Source organism: Labeo rohita, chromosome 5 (genome assembly GCF_022985175.1).
Source record: "Labeo rohita strain BAU-BD-2019 chromosome 5, IGBB_LRoh.1.0, whole genome shotgun sequence".
Classification (NCBI taxonomy): domain Eukaryota; kingdom Metazoa; phylum Chordata; class Actinopteri; order Cypriniformes; family Cyprinidae; genus Labeo; species Labeo rohita.
Genome location: NC_066873.1, coordinates 39,283,696 through 39,302,285, shown reverse-complemented (window position 1 = coordinate 39,302,285; position 18,590 = coordinate 39,283,696). Strand labels below are relative to the sequence as shown.

Sequence of the window (18,590 nt, the reverse complement as noted above, 5' to 3'; positions counted from 1 at the left end):
TTGTAGATTATTGCTCTTTATATTTTAATAATGATTATTAATATCGATATAGAAAACAATATAAAACGTTTTTAATAAATGCGTCCCGTTACACTTCTCGTTGCCAGCGAATACTCTCAGTCTCCCAATGTGATACGGCCGGGAAGCAAGACACAGACACAAGTTCTATATTTCCTTACTTCAACTAATACAAGATACAAGAGTATATATAGGGATATTAACGGATGTTATGCATCTAACCAAAATATCTATGTGCGTCATATGGAACAAAAACATTACTGGGTGTATAATGAAATATCAGAAGTAGATCTGGGTGTACAATAAGCTCTTCCTAAATTCATCCTGTTATTCCAACCAACTATATGTTAAACAGATAAAAACAAGGGGTATAATGATAAAACCATAAGGTATAGATATGTGAGATACAATACACAGCAAGAACAGAGGAAGAGAGACAAAAGGGAGGGGGAGAGAGAAGTCACGTACAAGCAGGTTCTCACAGACAAGGAGCAGAGAGCATGAAATATTCTAACAAACGTGTTGTGTCATTTTGTGCACTTCACATACTGGCTTCACAGACAAACATGTCGCTCCAATAATTTAGCCAAGTCCAGCACAATTTATGCAAAAACTCCCGTCACAATCACTGAAAATACGAAATTAATCTTTTACCTACATCGCATCTGCACTGTGTTGTTTATGATGAGGGAATTTGTGAATTCGACAGCTCCGGCGTTCAGCGCTAAGTAATCTAAGCCTTCTGATTGGCCAATGCATTCCTAAATTCAACAGAAACGCGTTTGATTGGTTATAAGGCTCAGCGTTGCACAAAACAACGCGTAAAGCAATCTGATGGAAGTATGAGCGAATCAAAGTCCATTTAAGGCTGTTAGAATATGTGTCTTTGGAGCGAATCTAAATGTATTTACACTTTTCATTCATTTTTAATTTTAATGTAATCGCGACAGCTGTAATATGTTTTTTATTTGTGCAGGGGCATTTTTTGCCACAATTCCTCGTTAATTTCTTAGGTTAATTTCCGACGCTGAACCAGACGAACATCTACATCAGAAAACACACAGATGTGGGCCTATTTATTCAAAAGGGAAGTTTTTATTTTTAAATTCCAAATACCACAGACTAATTCTACCCCTAAAATACAACTTTTGGTTCGGGAAGTCCAGAAGGACATTATTTAGTGTCTCCATTAAGATGCGGCTTCTTCTGTAGATGTACTGTCTGATTTTATTTCCTCAAAAGCACAGCTGCTTGGTCATTCAAGCACACGCACCAGTGCTAATCGCCACTGAGCGGCGCTAATGGGCTCATCTATTCTGAGTAGCGCCGTTATGCAAACACGAAGAAGAGGACTCCATACCAAAGCCACATTATGGCACGATTATCATCCTCTCACGTCGTATTTCAGTTCATATGTATAATTATTGTGCTCTTAAATGACGGAGCTATCTGTAATGTTGGTAAGTGAGCTTCGAGCGAATGAAATATCAGTCTGTGTGCATCACAAAACAAAGCCAGCTAGCTGGATAAGGTTAACTGTTAGCAAACATCTTGTTGCCATGGAGAAACACCGCTTGAATGTACAAGCACATGCTAATATATTAAAGCATAAATTAGTGATATGAATTTCGCATGCATTAATAACTTAATGAGTATTTAAATAAACACTGCAGACGTAACATGAGCATTTAAAATATTCCAGACGTAAAGGTAATGCATATCTGAACAAAAAAAATAATAATAATGAATGTATGATAATTTCAGTGTTTCAGCCTGCGTTTATCCTGGCATCTGCTCCCAGAATATCATCCTTTCTGGTTGGAAACGTGTCTGGTATTTCCTTCAGCCTCACTGCTGTTTCATCGTCAAATGCAACAGGTAGACACTTTTTCAAATCCTGTCGATGCTATAGTAACTATATTTAAACAGTTTATAAATATAAACTAATATATGTTTCAAAATCTAGAGAGTGCTGCCTACCTAGACAGCATTTTTGGGGCGTCAAAGTTGTGTTTAGATATTCAGTAATGCTGGTATGGTACTCTTTTAATAAATAATTGTGCATAATTCAACATTCTTAAAGGGGTCATCGGATGCAAAGTTCACTTTTACATGTTGTTTGAACATTAATGTGTGTTGGCAGTGTATGTACACATCTACCCTATAATGATAAAAATCCATGCAGTGGTTTTTAATTAATCTGTAAAAATAATATCCCCTTTTTCAAATCGAGCCATTCTCAGATGCCTGTCGGTGTGAGGCCGCTCCTACAATAGTTGATTGACATGAGCGTCTTACCTCAGACCGGCCTTAAATCAGCTGTAACAGTCCGACCTCCATTGTTTTAATGCCGAAGCAGGGATGTAAGTTAGACAAGAATATCTCTGATTAAGCGACTGAGGTGTTGTGTTGCTGGATGTAATAATGAATGTAGTGGTCGTCATTTACTCCCGACATCATTAATCAAAAGTAAACATTTGGTCATGCTTTATTTTACATTTAATTGTACATTTAATTAATTTAACAGACACTTTTAATCACTGTATAAACATGTAAAATGTATATGCTGAATGTTTTCATTGTGAACTTCATCAGGTAGCATCCCGACTTCATTCTGTAGGCCGGTTGCTCAAACAAAGTGGAATCTTTCAAATGAATTAATTGGAAAGGTGAGTTGATCTTGCTGCATTAATGGTGGTTTTATGTAGAGGGCAAAAATGTCTTATTAAATCTCTGTCTTCATTTTGATAAGATGTTAAGCCTGGCTCTTTTTAAAATCCTAACCGATTATGAAATCTGGTTGCAGCGCATGCATAAGGAGAATCTTAGCAGATTAACTTCCCTGAAATCTTGAAAATGCACACACTACAAGATTTGAAAATCATGGGGCATTACACACTACAAGATATTATTAAGGTTATCCCATGCTGGAGGGAGCGCCTCACGTGATCTTACGCAAGAGATCGTCATTTCAGCAACTGATGTTTACAAATGTTAGTTAGTGTGCTGATATGGCAAAAATCATTAGGAAATGTAAAGATCATGTTCCATGAAGATATTTTGTAAAATTCCTACTGTAAATATATGAAAACTTAATTTTTGATTAGTAATACGCATTGTTAAGAACTTAATTTGGACACCTTTAAAGGCAATATTTTGATTTGTTTGCACCCTCAGATTCCAGGTTTTAAAATAGTTGTATCTCGACCAAATATTGTCCTATCCTAACAAACCATACATTAATGGATAGCTTATTTATTCAGCTTTGATGTATAAATCTCAATTTTGAAAAAAAGAGGTGCTCGACAAGATTTTTGCTCCAATTCTTGGGAGGGGAAAATTGGGGCAAAATCGGGCAAAAAATCCTGTAGTGTGAGCCCGGCTTTAGTTAGAATCAGCAACATGAAAAAAATGTGGGCGACATGAAAAGAATATAGAGCAGTTAACAAGCATCAACACAACAAGCAATTAACTAGTAAAGTCCCAGTTGCAATAACAGGAAAAGAAAATCAGTGTTATTAATCTTCATTCCAGAAAACCTGTCATTAAGCAGGGTGCGATCACCTACGCATCACGTTTTTATTCTTGACTGAAATTCCCCTACTGTTTTCCTGTTTGGCCTTATCAGAAAATGATTCATATGAACTTCAAAACTTGCTCAGGGCTTAAAAGAGAAGTCCACTTCCAGAACCAACAATTTACAAATAATTTACTCACCCCCTTGTCATTCGTGATATTCATGTCTTTCTGTCTTCAGTCGTAAAGAAATTATGGTTTTTGAGGAAAACATTTCAGGATTTTTTTCCAGATAATGGACTTGAAGGGTGCCCCAATTTTGAACTTGCAAAATGTAGTTTAAATACAGCTTCAGAGGGGTCTAAACGATCCCATACACGGAAGAAGGGTCTTATCTAGCAAAACGATCCGTCATGTTTTACGAAAAATCGTCTGTGTACTCTGGCTCAAAAAGGTGGGATATGGCGAAAAACGCAGAATCATCCAACATTGTTGTACCTTTTTCTTTGTAAACAGCGTGTGATTTTTCACTTCCACTTTCTTAGTCTTTGCTCATTCGCTTGGTAAACACTGGGTCTGTAGTTCCACCTACATCGTGCGGAACCTTTCGACGTGTTCCGCAGTACGTAGCATCCCAGAGCCTGTGCTACACAAGCTTTTGTGCTTAAAAAGTATACAAATTTTTATTTTTAGAAAAAAATGATGGATTGTTTCATTAGATAAGACCCTTCCTCTGTGGATGGGATCGCTTAGAGCCGTTTGAAGCTGCATTTAAACTGCATTTTGCAAGTTCAAAATCGGGGGCACCACTGAAGTCCATTATATGGAAAAAATTCTGAAATGTTTTCCTCAAAAACCATGATTTCTTCACGGCTGAAGAAAGAAAGACATGAACATCTTGGATGACAAGCGGGTGAGTACATTATTTGTAAATTGTTGTTCTGGAAGTGGACTTCTCCTTTAATGTTTTTTTAGAGGGTACCTTAGAAAAATGAGAAATTAGTTTCCTTTCAATTTCCCCTCAGCACAGGTGTTTACAATATTATTACACAAGTTTGCAAGGCAAACAGATCAAAAGTAATCAGTAACATAGGTTCTTTTGCTGGTGCTTTCCACTGGTGTGATACAGTGCTTTCTTGTAAGTTGCTACGGTAAGGAAGTTTCTTCAAAGAATATATTTATGCGTTCCAAAATTTGGGGTCAGTAAGATCAAAGATGCATTAAATTGAACGAAAGGGATAGTAAAGAGATTTATAATCTTATAAACGCTTTCTGTTTCAATTAAATTCTGTTATTTAGATTTTTCCAATAATCAAAGAATTCTGAACAATAGTTGCACAGTTTCTACAAAAAATATTAAGCAGCGTTTTTTTTCTTTATAACATTGATTATAATGAAAAATGTTTCTTGAGCTGCAAATCAGCTTATTAAAATGATTTCTGAAGGATTGTGTGACACTGAAGACTGGAGTAATGATGCTGAGAATTCAGCTTTAGATCACATTACATTTTAAAATATTCAAATGGAACACAGTTATTTTAAATTGTAATAATATTTCACAATATTACTGTTTTTACTGTTTTTGATCAAATAAAGGCAGCTTTAGTAAAAAGAAGAAACTTCTGTTAAAAACATTAGAAAAACCTTGCTAATTTCAAAATTTTGAACGGTTTTATTATAACATCCACTAGACAGGATAATAATATTGTTCATAATACTTTTCTGTTTTGCAATATGGCTTCAGTTCATTGTATGGAATGGATCTGTTTTTTTGAAACCTGTATGTTATCTATTGTTCACAAAAACTAGATTGCATCATACTTTATCCGGTTGACTTCTTTAGTAAACATGATGGGAATATGCCTGCCATTCAAGTTTGACAAACTGCAATGTCATACCACCTGCAAATTCGTGGTAGGAGTTTTGAATTGTCATTATTAAGGTAATCACCTCAAGCAGAAACCTGACCAAAAGGAGCGGCTCAACTGTACGTTTTTACAGCTTGGTTTCCACAATGTATAAATCAGGCCTCATGTCCCTAGATGACATACAGCATTGTTTTGTTGAAACGTCTGCCTGGGGCTTTCAAAAACACAGCCCAAGGCTCATAGACCACAAGAACTCCACACCTAAACCAAAAAAACCCTTATACACTACCGTTCAGAAGTCTCTTATGTTTACCAAGGCTGCATTTATTTGATCAAAATTGCAGTAAAAACAGTAATATTGTAAAATGTTATTATGATTTAAAATAACTGTTTTCTATTTCAGTATATTTTAAAAAACAATTTATTCCTGTGATGCAAATCTGAATTTTCAACATCATTACTCCAGTCTTCAGTGTCACATGATCCTTCAGAAATCATTCTGATATTCTAATTTGTTGCTCAAGAAACATTTTTTATTATAATAAATGTTGAAAACAATTCCAATTATTCTTAATTTATCTCAGATGAATTTTGATGAATACAAAACAAAAATAAAAAAAAATGAAATCCCTTATAATATAACTGTTGCTAATGTCACTTTTGTTCAATTTAATGCATCCTTTCTAAATAAATGTATTAATTTATTTAAAAACATTAAGAAACGACACCTGCAATACTGTAATGTTGCACTTCTCTAAATACCATTATATTCTTTCTTTTTAAAATCAATGTATCAGAATGCCATCCTGGTGCGATTGAGTCTCAACCGCAGTCTGCAGCTGTGCGGGAATGAAACATCTGTCCCGGACTGCTGCCTGGAGCCGCTGTGTCTCCAGGAGACTCTTGTTGTGTCTGCATGTGTGGAAGAAATTCCCAAAGCCTCACTCGTTATACAGACCCAGATATATGCCCAGATCATCCCCAGCAAACCCCCATCTGGTTAGTGTCTTTTTTCATGTTATTGGAAATGAAGTGGTAGTACATTCTAGTGGTTTTTACTACCATTGTTGTTAAAATATTTACAGTATTCTTGCAGTATCATGAAACACCCTGGTTCATGAGTAAAGCTGTTAATCAAACATTCACAGTAACATTTATTTATTTAGTAGAGGGAAACTTACAAATGAGGAACATTTGCAGTAGAGAAGTGCTTTAGCAACAGCAAGGTCATGGGTTCACTTTCCAAGAAATGCATGAAATGGTCATATTCTTTGAATGTAATACAATTAATCATTTATTCCATGGCACCACTATGCTATCTCATAGAAAAGTCATTAATCACTTAAATGCCTCAATGCTTATATACTATATTATAATGTCTTTGTGTATTTTTTTTTTTTTTTTTTGCAGAAAATAAAACGTTCATTCCCAACCAAGTGTTTGAGCCTCTTGGCCGCTGCCCATGTGATGTTTCCCCAGGCACATGTGATATACGGTGCTGTTGTGACCAGGTAATAATTAAAGGGATATTTTAGCCCAAAATGAAAAATTCACCACGTTAATGATTAGGGATGTAATGATATCAAAATTTCACAATAAGATAATATCTCGATATGACGTCCATGACATATTATTTATTTATTGCAATATTTAAAAGAAAAAAAAAGACACATGAAGATTTGGAAAAAATGGAAATTTTGTACATTTTAAAAGTTAAATTATTCTATCTAATGCACTTTGAGAGTTCAAAATTAAGAACTCCAACCCATGATCTTAACTAAGAAAACTTAAGTGAATTGACTTGTACCTGAACTTTAAAGGGGACTCAACCTTCTTTTTATCTGTGGTATACTGTCTTAGTCTAAATTACAAACAAATCAGAATATAATAATAATAACAACAATTTTACATTATTGTTATTTCTATGACAGTAATAGCCATGTATTGTAAAACAGTTGCACTGTATTTCATAGGTATATTATTTTTACCTTACAGTACAGTAGGGAAATTATAATACTTTTCCTAATTTCTACACTTGAAAGAGATATTTTGAATTTGGACTGTAGGAACGTTACCCATTTAAACCGCTAACTATCGGCAATTCATGCTGCACTTTTAAGCTTTTATTTTGACAGAAACCGCAGTAGAGCTTTTATTTTGATGGAAAACAAAAATACAGCATAACTGGTGGCCGTTGCGTTCCCAAACACGTGCTAAACTCAGCACATGCAATAAACAAGTTCGCTGCATTTATTCACTGTGAACGGAGCCATTCTGAGGTGCAGAAAACACTGGATCACGAGCTGATCGTGATATTATTGTTAATACCGTTACGTCCCTATTAATGATCAGTCCTACCTTAGCAAATTGTACTGCATAGTTTAGTGATTTTATTAAACAAAAAAAAATTGCTTGCAATGTCCCAACTCATTCCAGCCCTCATCAGAATAATATCCAGTTTGTTTTTACCATTTTGCATGCACATTTTACAGAAAATCATGCTGTTCATGGAAATCTATGATTCTATCGGATGTTTTGTAAGCTTTTCTGAGCAGGAAACATTAACAAAGGGATGCAGGGTAAAGGCTAAGGTTATTTATGAGTGCTTTTTTCTTGTTTCAGGACTGTTCTCAAGAAGTTCTGCGGTTGTTTGCGACCCAGTGTCTTCCAGGACCTTTCGGGGGAAATTTCAGTTCTGTTCCAGAGTATCAGTGCTCAGCTCAGTCCTCTGAAAATGACTCTGATTGGTTCCCCTTCCTCTGTGTCACCTCCCCGTCAGACAACAACCCCTTTCTGGGACTTTTCTACAATGGTGGGACAGTGTAAGGACAGGAAGTACCTTATCTTCTATATAATTTCAGTTTTGTTTATGCTTAACTTCAGGTATTATTACCCTTATTCAAAAAAGAAGGAAGTCTCTTCTGCTCACCAGTGCTGTATTTATTTGACCAAAATGCATTAATATTGTAAAATTATATTAGAAATTAAAATAATGCTTTTCTATTTTCTATTTTAAAATGTAATTTATTCCTGTGATGCAAAGCTGTATTTTCAGCATCATTACTCCAGTCTTCAGTGTCACATCGTTCAGAAATCATTCTTATATGCTGATATAAGCATGATTACTCAAGATTACTCAATTTCTTGTAATTCGTAAGGATTTTTGGATGAACAGAAGGTTCAAAATAATAGAATTTATTTGAAACTGAAATCTATGTCTTTACTGTCACTTTTCATCAATTTAATGCATCCTTGCTAAATAATAAATAAAAACTGACCAAACTCAAATCTAAATTTGCATGTGTTTTACAGCTCTCCAAAGCCCAGGCCATCTTTCCAAGCCCTGCGGATGACACCTCCTGTACCTCCCATTAACTACCGTCAGGGGGATCCAATTTTCACTAAGGATGAGCAGTACTTCACCATCCCACAGGTTAGATACAGTAACACTGCAAGTGTATGTATCAGTTTATATATGTGTGTGCACATTTGTGCATGTGATATGAATATTAATCCCAGTTGTGTTGTGAGCAGAACTCTGGACTGGGCCAGTGTGTGCAAAATGCTCCTGTGGCTTTTTTGGAAAACTTTGATTCTCAGTGTGTGAGGAGGCTGCAGTCCTGTCCATCACCATCTGATGACCTGAGAGTGGATGTTAAAGATGGATGGGGAGGTAGAGATACAATATGACAGATTTCTTTCCTTTCTTTCCTTTTATTAACAACCAAACACAAGAACATCAATCACAGATTACACGACAGATAATATATATTATGATACAGTAGATACCATTGAATCAGACATATCATTGGTACAAACTATTCTTATCGGTCTTGTAAAAACTTAAGATTCAAAATTATTTACAAAGCATTTGCAAAATGAAAAAAAAAAAACAAGTATCACATTATGCAATTTTACAGTGTTTTAAAATGCAACTTATGCTTTTAAGGAATAGTGTGGTTATAGTGAGCCTACCCTCAATGATATGCTTCAGATATGTAAATATAGCTCATTGTCTAGCGATTGTATTGTCTTTCTTTGCATGCATGCAGATATGCATATGTGTGACCATTTATATGTTTGCATACTTTCCAGATACAGTCACAGTCAGCGTTGTGGATGAAGTAGCCAATGACCTCAGATTATTTCTGTCAGATTCTCCTGAGTCGATATCTGGTTAGTTGCATGAACATTTTTCAGAATTTATTTATTTTTTTTAAATATATATTTTATTATTTTTTCTTTTTTGACTCTATGTTATGTAATATGGAAGTGCACATAGCTAATAATAACAATAATAATAATAATAATACAGAGAATATTACTATAATTTCTTTTTTAGTAATGTAGACAATATAGACATGAAGTGTAAAACTCTGTTTTTCATTGTATAATTTTTTTTTTCAAGTGCCACGACAGTGTGGAAATGTTGTTGTGGCCTTGCGTTACACACTTTACTGGAGAGAGAATGGTCTCACTGCCATTACTGTGACACGGACCACTGCAAACATCACTGTACCTGGTCAGTTTTCTTTTTAACACTTACAATATGACACACCTCTGCACTGCAACTGTTTTCTTATGCACTTACCTCTGTCTTTCTCTTTTAGTATCTTTGACCACAAGATATTCTGCGGTGTTTGTGAATGGAAATGAAACATCTCAGTCAAACTCTGGCAATCCAGGTTAAAGGAACCTTCATGATACATCAGTTTCAGATGCTCAGGAAAATTATATTAGGTCAGAAAATGATTTATCATGCATTATTTGTTTTTTCTTTCCTAATGTTTGTACAGGTTACCAGGTGAAGAGGCCAGTGATTGGAGGTGTTTTAGACTCTGACACAGGTGTTATACAGAGGGCCCAAATCAATCTCTGGAAGCCAGGTAGTGTAGCATATCCGTATCTGTCAGTTCAAAACTACAAAAAACATCAAAACTGATCCTGTGCTGTCCTCTGCAGGTGGAGATGGCCTGTGCACTTCTGCTGAATTGAGACCAGCTCTATTTGGGATCAATTCCACATCAGGCTGTATGATTCCTGTGAGTTTGCTGAATATGGCACAGTGCAGCCAGCTCAGGTCAGTAACACAGCTGAAGGGTTTTCAATAGATTCCTATGGAGCAGTTTCATATCTGACAGAAGTCTGTGGTTTCACAGAGAAACAGTGCGTGACTTCCTAGCTGGATTAGTGCCTGCAACACTCATCTCCACATCAGGAAAACCAAACTTTTTCAATCTATCGGACTGGGTTAACATTACTAGTAAGCACTACATCATACAGTTATCTGTAATATGTTTAATATATCAAACTGCTCTAGTGTCTATACTTTTTATCTATTTGTCCACACTACTGGCAGTTTGAAATATTAAAGACTTTTTGTAAGCATATATTTACTCCCCATAGCTGCATTTATTTTATACAGAAATATTGTAAAAATAAAGAAGTATTGTAAGATATTATTATAATTTAAAATGATCTATTTGAATATATTTTAAAATGCATTCATTCATATGATGCAAAGCTGAATTTTCAGTATCATTACTCCAGTGTTCAGTGTCACATGATCCTTCAGAAATCATTCTAATATGCTGATTTGCTGCTCGGTTGTTAGCAATTATTATTGGTTCTCAATTAGTATTACCGTTTATAATTATTTTCAGTGCTGAAAGCTGTTTTTGCTGCTTAATATTTTTGGGGAAGCCGTGATATATTTTTTTAGGATAAATAAAAAGATGTCTTTACTGTCATTTTTGATCAATTTCATCCATTCTTGCTAAATAAAAGTAATAATTTCTTTAAAAAAAACCTTATCCAAAATTTTGGATGGTAGTATATCATGGTTTCCACAAAAATATTAAGCAGCACAACTGTTTTCAACATTGATAATCAGTAAATCAGCACCAAATCAGTAAATTTAGAGTGATTTCTGAAGGATCATGTGACATTGAAGACTGGAGTAATGATGCTGAAAAATCAGCTTTGCCATCACAGAAATGCATTAAATTTTAATATATAGTGTCAAATCAAAATTTATTCACACACCTTCAACATTTCTCACATTATCATTTTTTGCTATAGTTTAGAAATGGTAATAAAATATGACAAGAACTTGTCAGAACAAATCCATCTTGATAATGTTAGATAACTTTGACAGAAAGGTATGTAATGGATTACAATCAACCAAAAATTCAGACAACTGTTAGTATGAAAGTATTTACACAACTATCAATACTTTGTTGACCAATTACCAAGCAGTGCTTGATTTTGTTCAGTCTGTGGTGTAAAAAGGTTGCATCAGCAATCAAAGAAAAAAAACACTTAAAGGGGTCATCGGATGCAAAGTTCACTTTTACATATTGTTTGAACATTAATGTGTGTTGGCAGTGTATGTATCTGTAAAAATAATATCCCCTTTTTCAAATCGAGCCATTCTCAGATACCTGTCACAAAGGCCTCTCCCACGATAGTTGATTGACATGAACATTTTATCTCAGACCCGCTCTAAATCAGCTGTAACAGTCCGACCTCCATTGTTTCGATGCTGGAGCAGGCATGTAAGTTAGACAAGAATATCTCCGATTGATCGATTGAGGTGTTGTGTTGCTGGATATGATAATGAACATAGGGGTCGTCATTTACTCCCGACATCTGAGCCACTGAAGATGCAGTAGATTACGTTTGTTTGTGAAGGAAATGCGCCTCCCGATCTACATAAATGCGTCTATGTTCGCTCAAATCATTCATGATCCAGCTTCACCTACAGCAGAAGTGAGTATAAGGGATTTTTATGAATCTCTGCGCTAAATGCAACTAAAGTAAACAGGCTCGTCACTCCACAGTAGAGAAGGGCGGGGCGAGCAGAGCTCATTTGCATTTAAAGGAACAATCCCTCAGAATTGGTTGATTTTTACAGAGCTCATTTTGACAAGGATAAAAGGGTGTTGTTTTACACTACCATTGAGAATTTTTAACCAAAGTATATTATAGACTTTTCATTATGACCCTAAAGAATCATATCAACTTGTGGAAAATGGGCATCCGATGACCCCTTTAAGCAAAACGTGGGCGAAAAGTGTCTGAATAATTTTATCAATTTTATTGGTAGTCCACTGTATGAAGAATTTTGGGGTATAAAATATCAGTTTACTTTATTTTGCTATCCTCACTTACATAAATGGACTATATTGTCCTGCACCCACTAGTAAAAAAAATATCTAAAATTATATCTGGTGTCTGAATAATTTTTGGTTTGACCGTAAATTACAATAGAAAATTATTATTTTAAATTGTAATAATATTTCACAATATTACAGTTTGATTAAATAAATGCATCCTTTGTGAGCATAAGAGACTTCTTTCAAAATCACCTTCTGAAACAGTGAAATACTGGTGTAATGAAAACTTTTTTGCTCTTGTATTTAAGCTTCGGTCCTGAACTCGAGTCAGCCAGCAGAGGGCAGCAATGGGGAGTGTTCAGCTGTTCCCACCCACCTCCATATCCACGTGTGGAGCGGCATCATGGGAAGTGTGGAGGGTGTGCCTCAGACGTTTATCCAGGCGGTGGAGATTAGGTACAGGACCGCTTCATTCAGCCTTGTATTGTTCTTATCACCTCACTTTCCTGATAGCAAACATGACCGCTTTTCATTAATGTTTGAGCTTGATATATCTCAATTCTTTTGCAGTTTTGATAGTTTCGGAGAACAGTTTTGCATTCACTTTTTTCTCAGTTTCATAGAAACAACATGGAGGATAGAGTGTGGTATGGGCAGGCTGAACCCATGTTTAAACCCAGAGCTAATGCAAAATTTCCCTGTGACCTCGTCTGTGACCTTTACCGACAATCCTCTTATTTCACAACCCCCTAGATCCAGGTGGGTCCTACACGCACACATGTAGTTGAGATTACTGTATAGATACAGTTGCATTTTAATTTCTACATTTACTTATTTTTACAGTTATATTTTTTTACTCATTAAAAATGCAATAAAAATAATAATAATATAATAATAATAATAATATTAATAATAATATTTCTTTCAAAAAAATTATAGAAAATTCAGGGCTCGAAATTGCGACCGTTTTGGTCACATATGCTCCCGGAATTTAATCTAAAGTTTGGAAGTATTTGTGAGAGTGCTAGTAATTGTTGTGGTGTGACTTGTTTTCATTTTTTCAAAACTTTCGCTAAGTACTACACAGTATATGACTGCTGTGAGCTGATACAGTGAGCCGTTTTATCCAACATTAGCTTACATAACCAGTTAAACTTCATCTTTACATTCTTAGCTTTAATGCAGGTTTTGGATATTAACTGTCATTCACTCACATTGCGTTCCGTTGGAACTCGGAACCGGACGGTTTTTGCTCCAAACGTTTTCTTTCAAGCAATCTCTGTTCCGGATTTGCACTGCATTGCAATTAGGGGTGTGCGATATGAACAGTTTTGATTCGTGACGATTTAAATATCCCTACGATCTGCTATTATTGAAGAAATAAAGTAAGTCTATCATGCTACAGCGCAGATTCTGTCAGTTGCAGTTCTGGCGCCTCCGTCTCAAGCAACATACATTCACACCAAATGTTTACTCAGCAGCAGAATTCCACTCACTAAACACTGCACTTATTTGCAATCACAAAAGTACATTATTTACATGTGCTTTAAACCTTGCCGCTTAAACATTTCATTCGTGTGCTGTTCTGACATGCGCTTACATTTGAAGCTTGTGCACTCAAAAAAAAAAAAATAAATAAAATAAAAAGCCCGTCAAACAGCGCCTGATTACTGGAATAAGTTATCTTTCATGTGTGGTTTGGCCCAGGTGTTTTATGTAGCATAATTTCACAAAGCTAAAGTCTGTCAGACCATTCTGTCTTTGCTTCAGATATCGAAATTATAATCTAATTTAAATCAGAAACGGCTCTTGCATCCAGCATCTTTGTGTGGATTAAATTTAAAAATGCAGTGGTTGCCTCTCATTTAAATGACTATAGAGAGTTTGACCTGTAATAGAGAAAATAAACATCTTGTTCATGTACTCATATTTTCATTCTTTCTTGTCCCTTTCTTAAACCAGTAAATAATTATTAAAATAGCCCATTTGTCTGTAAAGCATTGGCAATCAGAATTGGCCATGAAGAATCAATATCAGTGCATTACTAAAAAGAAGGTGTGGTAAAGAATTCAGGATCAGGTTTGGCTGGTGAAGCTCTTAATCATGAGGATGTTGCTGGCCGTTCCTCTCAGTTGGCAGTCGTGGTGCTCCTAAATTTTATTTGGTGCTCCTAACCTTTTGAATTTGGGAGCATCAGTGCTACCAAGTAAAAAAGTTAATTTCAAGCCCTAAAATTATATTGCAAATATTTTCATACACATTTGTCATACACATTTCACATTATTTGTTTCAATCTATGGCTTGCATATGGTATTATTTCGCATGGCCATGCGGTCTCATGAACTCACGAGGTTAATTCAAGTTATTTTCTTTGCTGCAGGTTCAGTATTAACTTCACCGAGTTTGACTGTGACAGGAACGATGTGTGCTGGCCTGAGCTGGCCTTCCCTCTCACAAGATACTATACTGGTGAGGGCTTGAATTTCTTATGGGTGCTAATAGAATGAGACAGAAATAACCTTGAAAACTCTGTTCTGTTGAAATAGTCAGCAACACTTAATGTGCTATACCTCATCTACAGCTATTTTAAACCTCATTTGTGTATGCAGTAGTTATGACCTCATTTATGGAGACAACATAAAATATTGGATTGGTGCTTTTTAGGTGAGCTGCAAGTAGGTGGTTTAAAAATAGGGAATGTCACAGCACCTAAACATATTTTTCTTTCTCCTTTACAAAAATGTGTACATTTTAACCTAAAACCTTTATTCAGTCTTACGTCTGATTTATGAATTTAACTGTCTTTCTTGTTTTTTTTTTTTTTCTTTTTTTTTTGTTTTGTTTTTTTTTTTTGCAGGTGAGCCGTATTCCCAGGCTCTGGCTAAAGGTCTCATTCTAGTGTTCTTCTTCATCGCTGCATCTGTTTTAGGAACGCCATGGAGACAAATCAGACAGGCATGGAGTAGTGCTTCATTATGAGAGAGAAAAAGAATACAATTTGATATTCAATTGTAAATAGCTGTAAAGATATTATTTATTTTCCATTTCTGGTTTGTAAAAAAATGTTATGACTTATTATGTTTTGAGAACTTTTGTAGGTCACATTTATTATGTACAAAGAACTTTTGTACCTTTTTATTAAATATTGAATACAAAATAAAAATGCATATGTTTGATATATAAAAACAATGTTTTGTTTCTTACACTACTATATATGTACCAGTCACATATAATAATAACAGCTAATATAGTAATTAGTAGTAGCTAATATAATATAATAACAATAATAATAATAATAATAATTTCTTATTATTATTTCTACATTATTTTATATTTATATTATTTTTTTCTTCCACTAATATATGTAACAAACTATCACTACACTGTGTGCAGAATTATTAGGCATGTTGATATTCTGGTCATATTTTTTTTCCAAACACATTTTACCAATTCCAAACCACATCAGTCTTAATAACTACTGTCAATTTTGTATTTAATCATTTATATGTGATATATAATTGTCCGTGAAGGCTGGAAGTGAAAAACTCCTTATATTTAGGTGTGCATAATTATTAGGCATGTTTTCTTTTACAGATAAAATGAGCCAAAAAAGATATTTAACCCAGACTGAAAAGTCCAAATTATTAAATGCCCATGAGAAGAATGCAATACTAATGCATTACAAGAATTTGCAAAGTTAAGGCTTGACCATTGGACAGAGAAATGCTTGTTGAGTCTGCATGGTCAGAAAAAACAGGTGGAGAAGAAAAGATGCATGTTAACTGCAAAAGAATTAGGAATTAAGGTGAAGAATTAGGTGTGACACCATCAGGAACCGTTTCCAGTTCTCCAGCGCCACCATTTTCCAGAACTGCAACCTACCTGGAGTCTTCAGAAGTGCAATGTGTCAGGTTCTCAGAGACTTTGCTTGGTAAAAAATCCTAAAAAATGCCCCTGACTTAATAAGAATAACAAGCTGACGTGTTGTGAAATACATGAAGACAGTTTTTTTTTTTTTTTTTTTTTTCTATAGGCTTTATAGACAGATGAGTTGAGAGTGACTCTTGAAGGACAAGCATCACATCCTCTTGTACCTCTGATTCAAGAATTTATCTTCCAAAATCTGGCAGTAAGTTTTGGGAGTTCATGTTTAGTCTCCTATCCTGAAAAGTCTGACTTGCAGAGATGGACTAAAATGAACTCCCAAAAATTACTGCCAGATTTTGGAAGATAAATTCTTGAATCAGAGGTACAAGAGGATGTGATGCTTGTCCTTCAAGAGTCACTCTCAACTCATCTGTCTATAAAGCCTATAAAAAAAAAAAAAAAAAGAAAAAATGTCTTCATGTATTTAACAACACGTCAGCTTGTTATTCTTATTAAGTCAGGAGCATTTTTTAGGATTTTTTACCAAGCAAAGTCTCTGAGAACCTGACACATTGCACTTCTGAAGACTCCAGGTAGGTTGCAGTTCTGGAAAATGGTGGCGCTGGAGAACTGGAAACGGTTCCTGATGGTGTCACACCTAATTCTTCACCTTAATTCCTAATTCTTTTGCAGTTAACATCCATCTTTTCTTCTCCACCTGTTTTTTCTGACCATGCAGACACAACAAGCATTTCGCTGTCCAATGGTCAAGCCTTAACTTTGCAAATTCTTGTAATGCATTAGTATTGCATTCTTCTCATGGGCATTTAATAATTTGGACTTTTCAGTCTGGGTTAAATATCTTTTTTGGCTCATTTTATCTGTAAAAGAAAACATGCCTAATAATTATGCACACCTAAATATAAGGAGTTTTTCACTTCCAGCCTTCACGGACAATTATATATCACATATAAATGATTAAATACAAAATTGACAGTAGTTATTAAGACTGATGTGGTTTGGAATTGGTAAAATGTGTTTGGAAAAAAAATATGACCAGAATATCAACATGCCTAATAATTCTGCACACAGTGTATAGTAGCTATAGTTGTGATAATTATAATAACAATTTATTTTGATAATTATATTGATAATAACAGCAACACTAATCATATTATTGTTGTTATTGTTTGATATATGTAAAAAATAAAAGTAACAATAATAATAATCATAATAGTACTAGCTAATAATAATAATAACAACGGTTATATTATTTTATATTTATATTTTTCTTCCACTAATATATGTGATGAACTATCACTCTTACTATATAGTAAGTATAGTTATGGAAATTATGATATTAACAATTATATTAATAAAAATAACATCAATATTATTGTTGTTGCTATTGTTTAAAATATGTAAAAAATAATGTTTTGTTTCTTACACTACTAAACATGTAACAATAATAATAATAGTAGTAGCTAATAATAATAATGATATTATATTTACATTTTTTCTTTCACTAAAGTATATAACCAACTATCACTGTATAGTAACTATAATTATTATAATTTTAATAATACAAACTATATTAATAATAATAACAGCAACACTAATCAGTATTATTGTTTGATATATGTAAAAAACAATGTTTTTTTTTTTTTTTTACAATACTAATATCTGTAACAAACTATCACTGTATAGTAACTATAATTATGATAATTTTAATAATACTAACTATATTATTACTACTACTACTAGTAGTAATAATAACAGCAACACTAATCAATATTATTGTTTGATATAAAAATAATGTTTCGTTTTTTTTACAATATTAAATATGTAACGAGTTGCTAATAATTATAGTAGTAACTAATAATAATAATAATTATTATATTATTATTTTAGTTTACTTATAAATATTTTTGTTCCACTCATATGTAATAAACTATCACTATATAGTAACTATAATTATGATAATTATAATAATACGAATAATAATAATAATAGCAACACTAATCAATATTATTGTTGTTATTGGTTGATATATGTAAAAATTAGTTTGTTTCTTACACTACTAAATATATAACAATGTATTATTATTACTATTATTAGATTACTATTTTATTTTCTTCCACTAATATAAGTAACAAACTATCACTACTATATAGTAACTTAATTATGTAATTATGATAATTAT

General features: G+C 34.0%; 1 protein-coding gene across 2 annotated transcripts; it reads left to right on the top strand.

Moving 5' to 3' along the window:
• Window positions 1-1,337: 1,337 nt before the first annotated feature.
• tctn2 (tectonic family member 2) lies at window positions 1,338-15,676 on the top strand. Of its 2 annotated transcripts, none has more exons than XR_007827693.1 (18): window positions 1,338-1,478; window positions 1,783-1,896; window positions 2,614-2,687; window positions 6,200-6,401; window positions 6,813-6,913; window positions 8,025-8,224; window positions 8,715-8,835; window positions 8,937-9,075; window positions 9,498-9,578; window positions 9,811-9,924; window positions 10,013-10,087; window positions 10,199-10,288; window positions 10,365-10,482; window positions 10,562-10,665; window positions 12,829-12,976; window positions 13,144-13,279; window positions 14,901-14,989; window positions 15,378-15,428. XR_007827693.1 is itself a non-coding variant. In XM_051108772.1 (18 exons), exons 1-18 carry the CDS (start codon window positions 1,391-1,393, stop codon window positions 15,497-15,499), a joined length of 2,124 nt encoding a protein of 707 aa, XP_050964729.1. In that variant the 5' UTR covers window positions 1,338-1,390; the 3' UTR covers window positions 15,500-15,676. The 2 variants fall into 2 exon arrangements, 1 of the variants encoding a protein (XP_050964729.1); XM_051108772.1 differs by having other exon boundaries at window positions 13,136-13,279; window positions 15,378-15,676.
• Window positions 15,677-18,590: the final 2,914 nt, after the last annotated feature.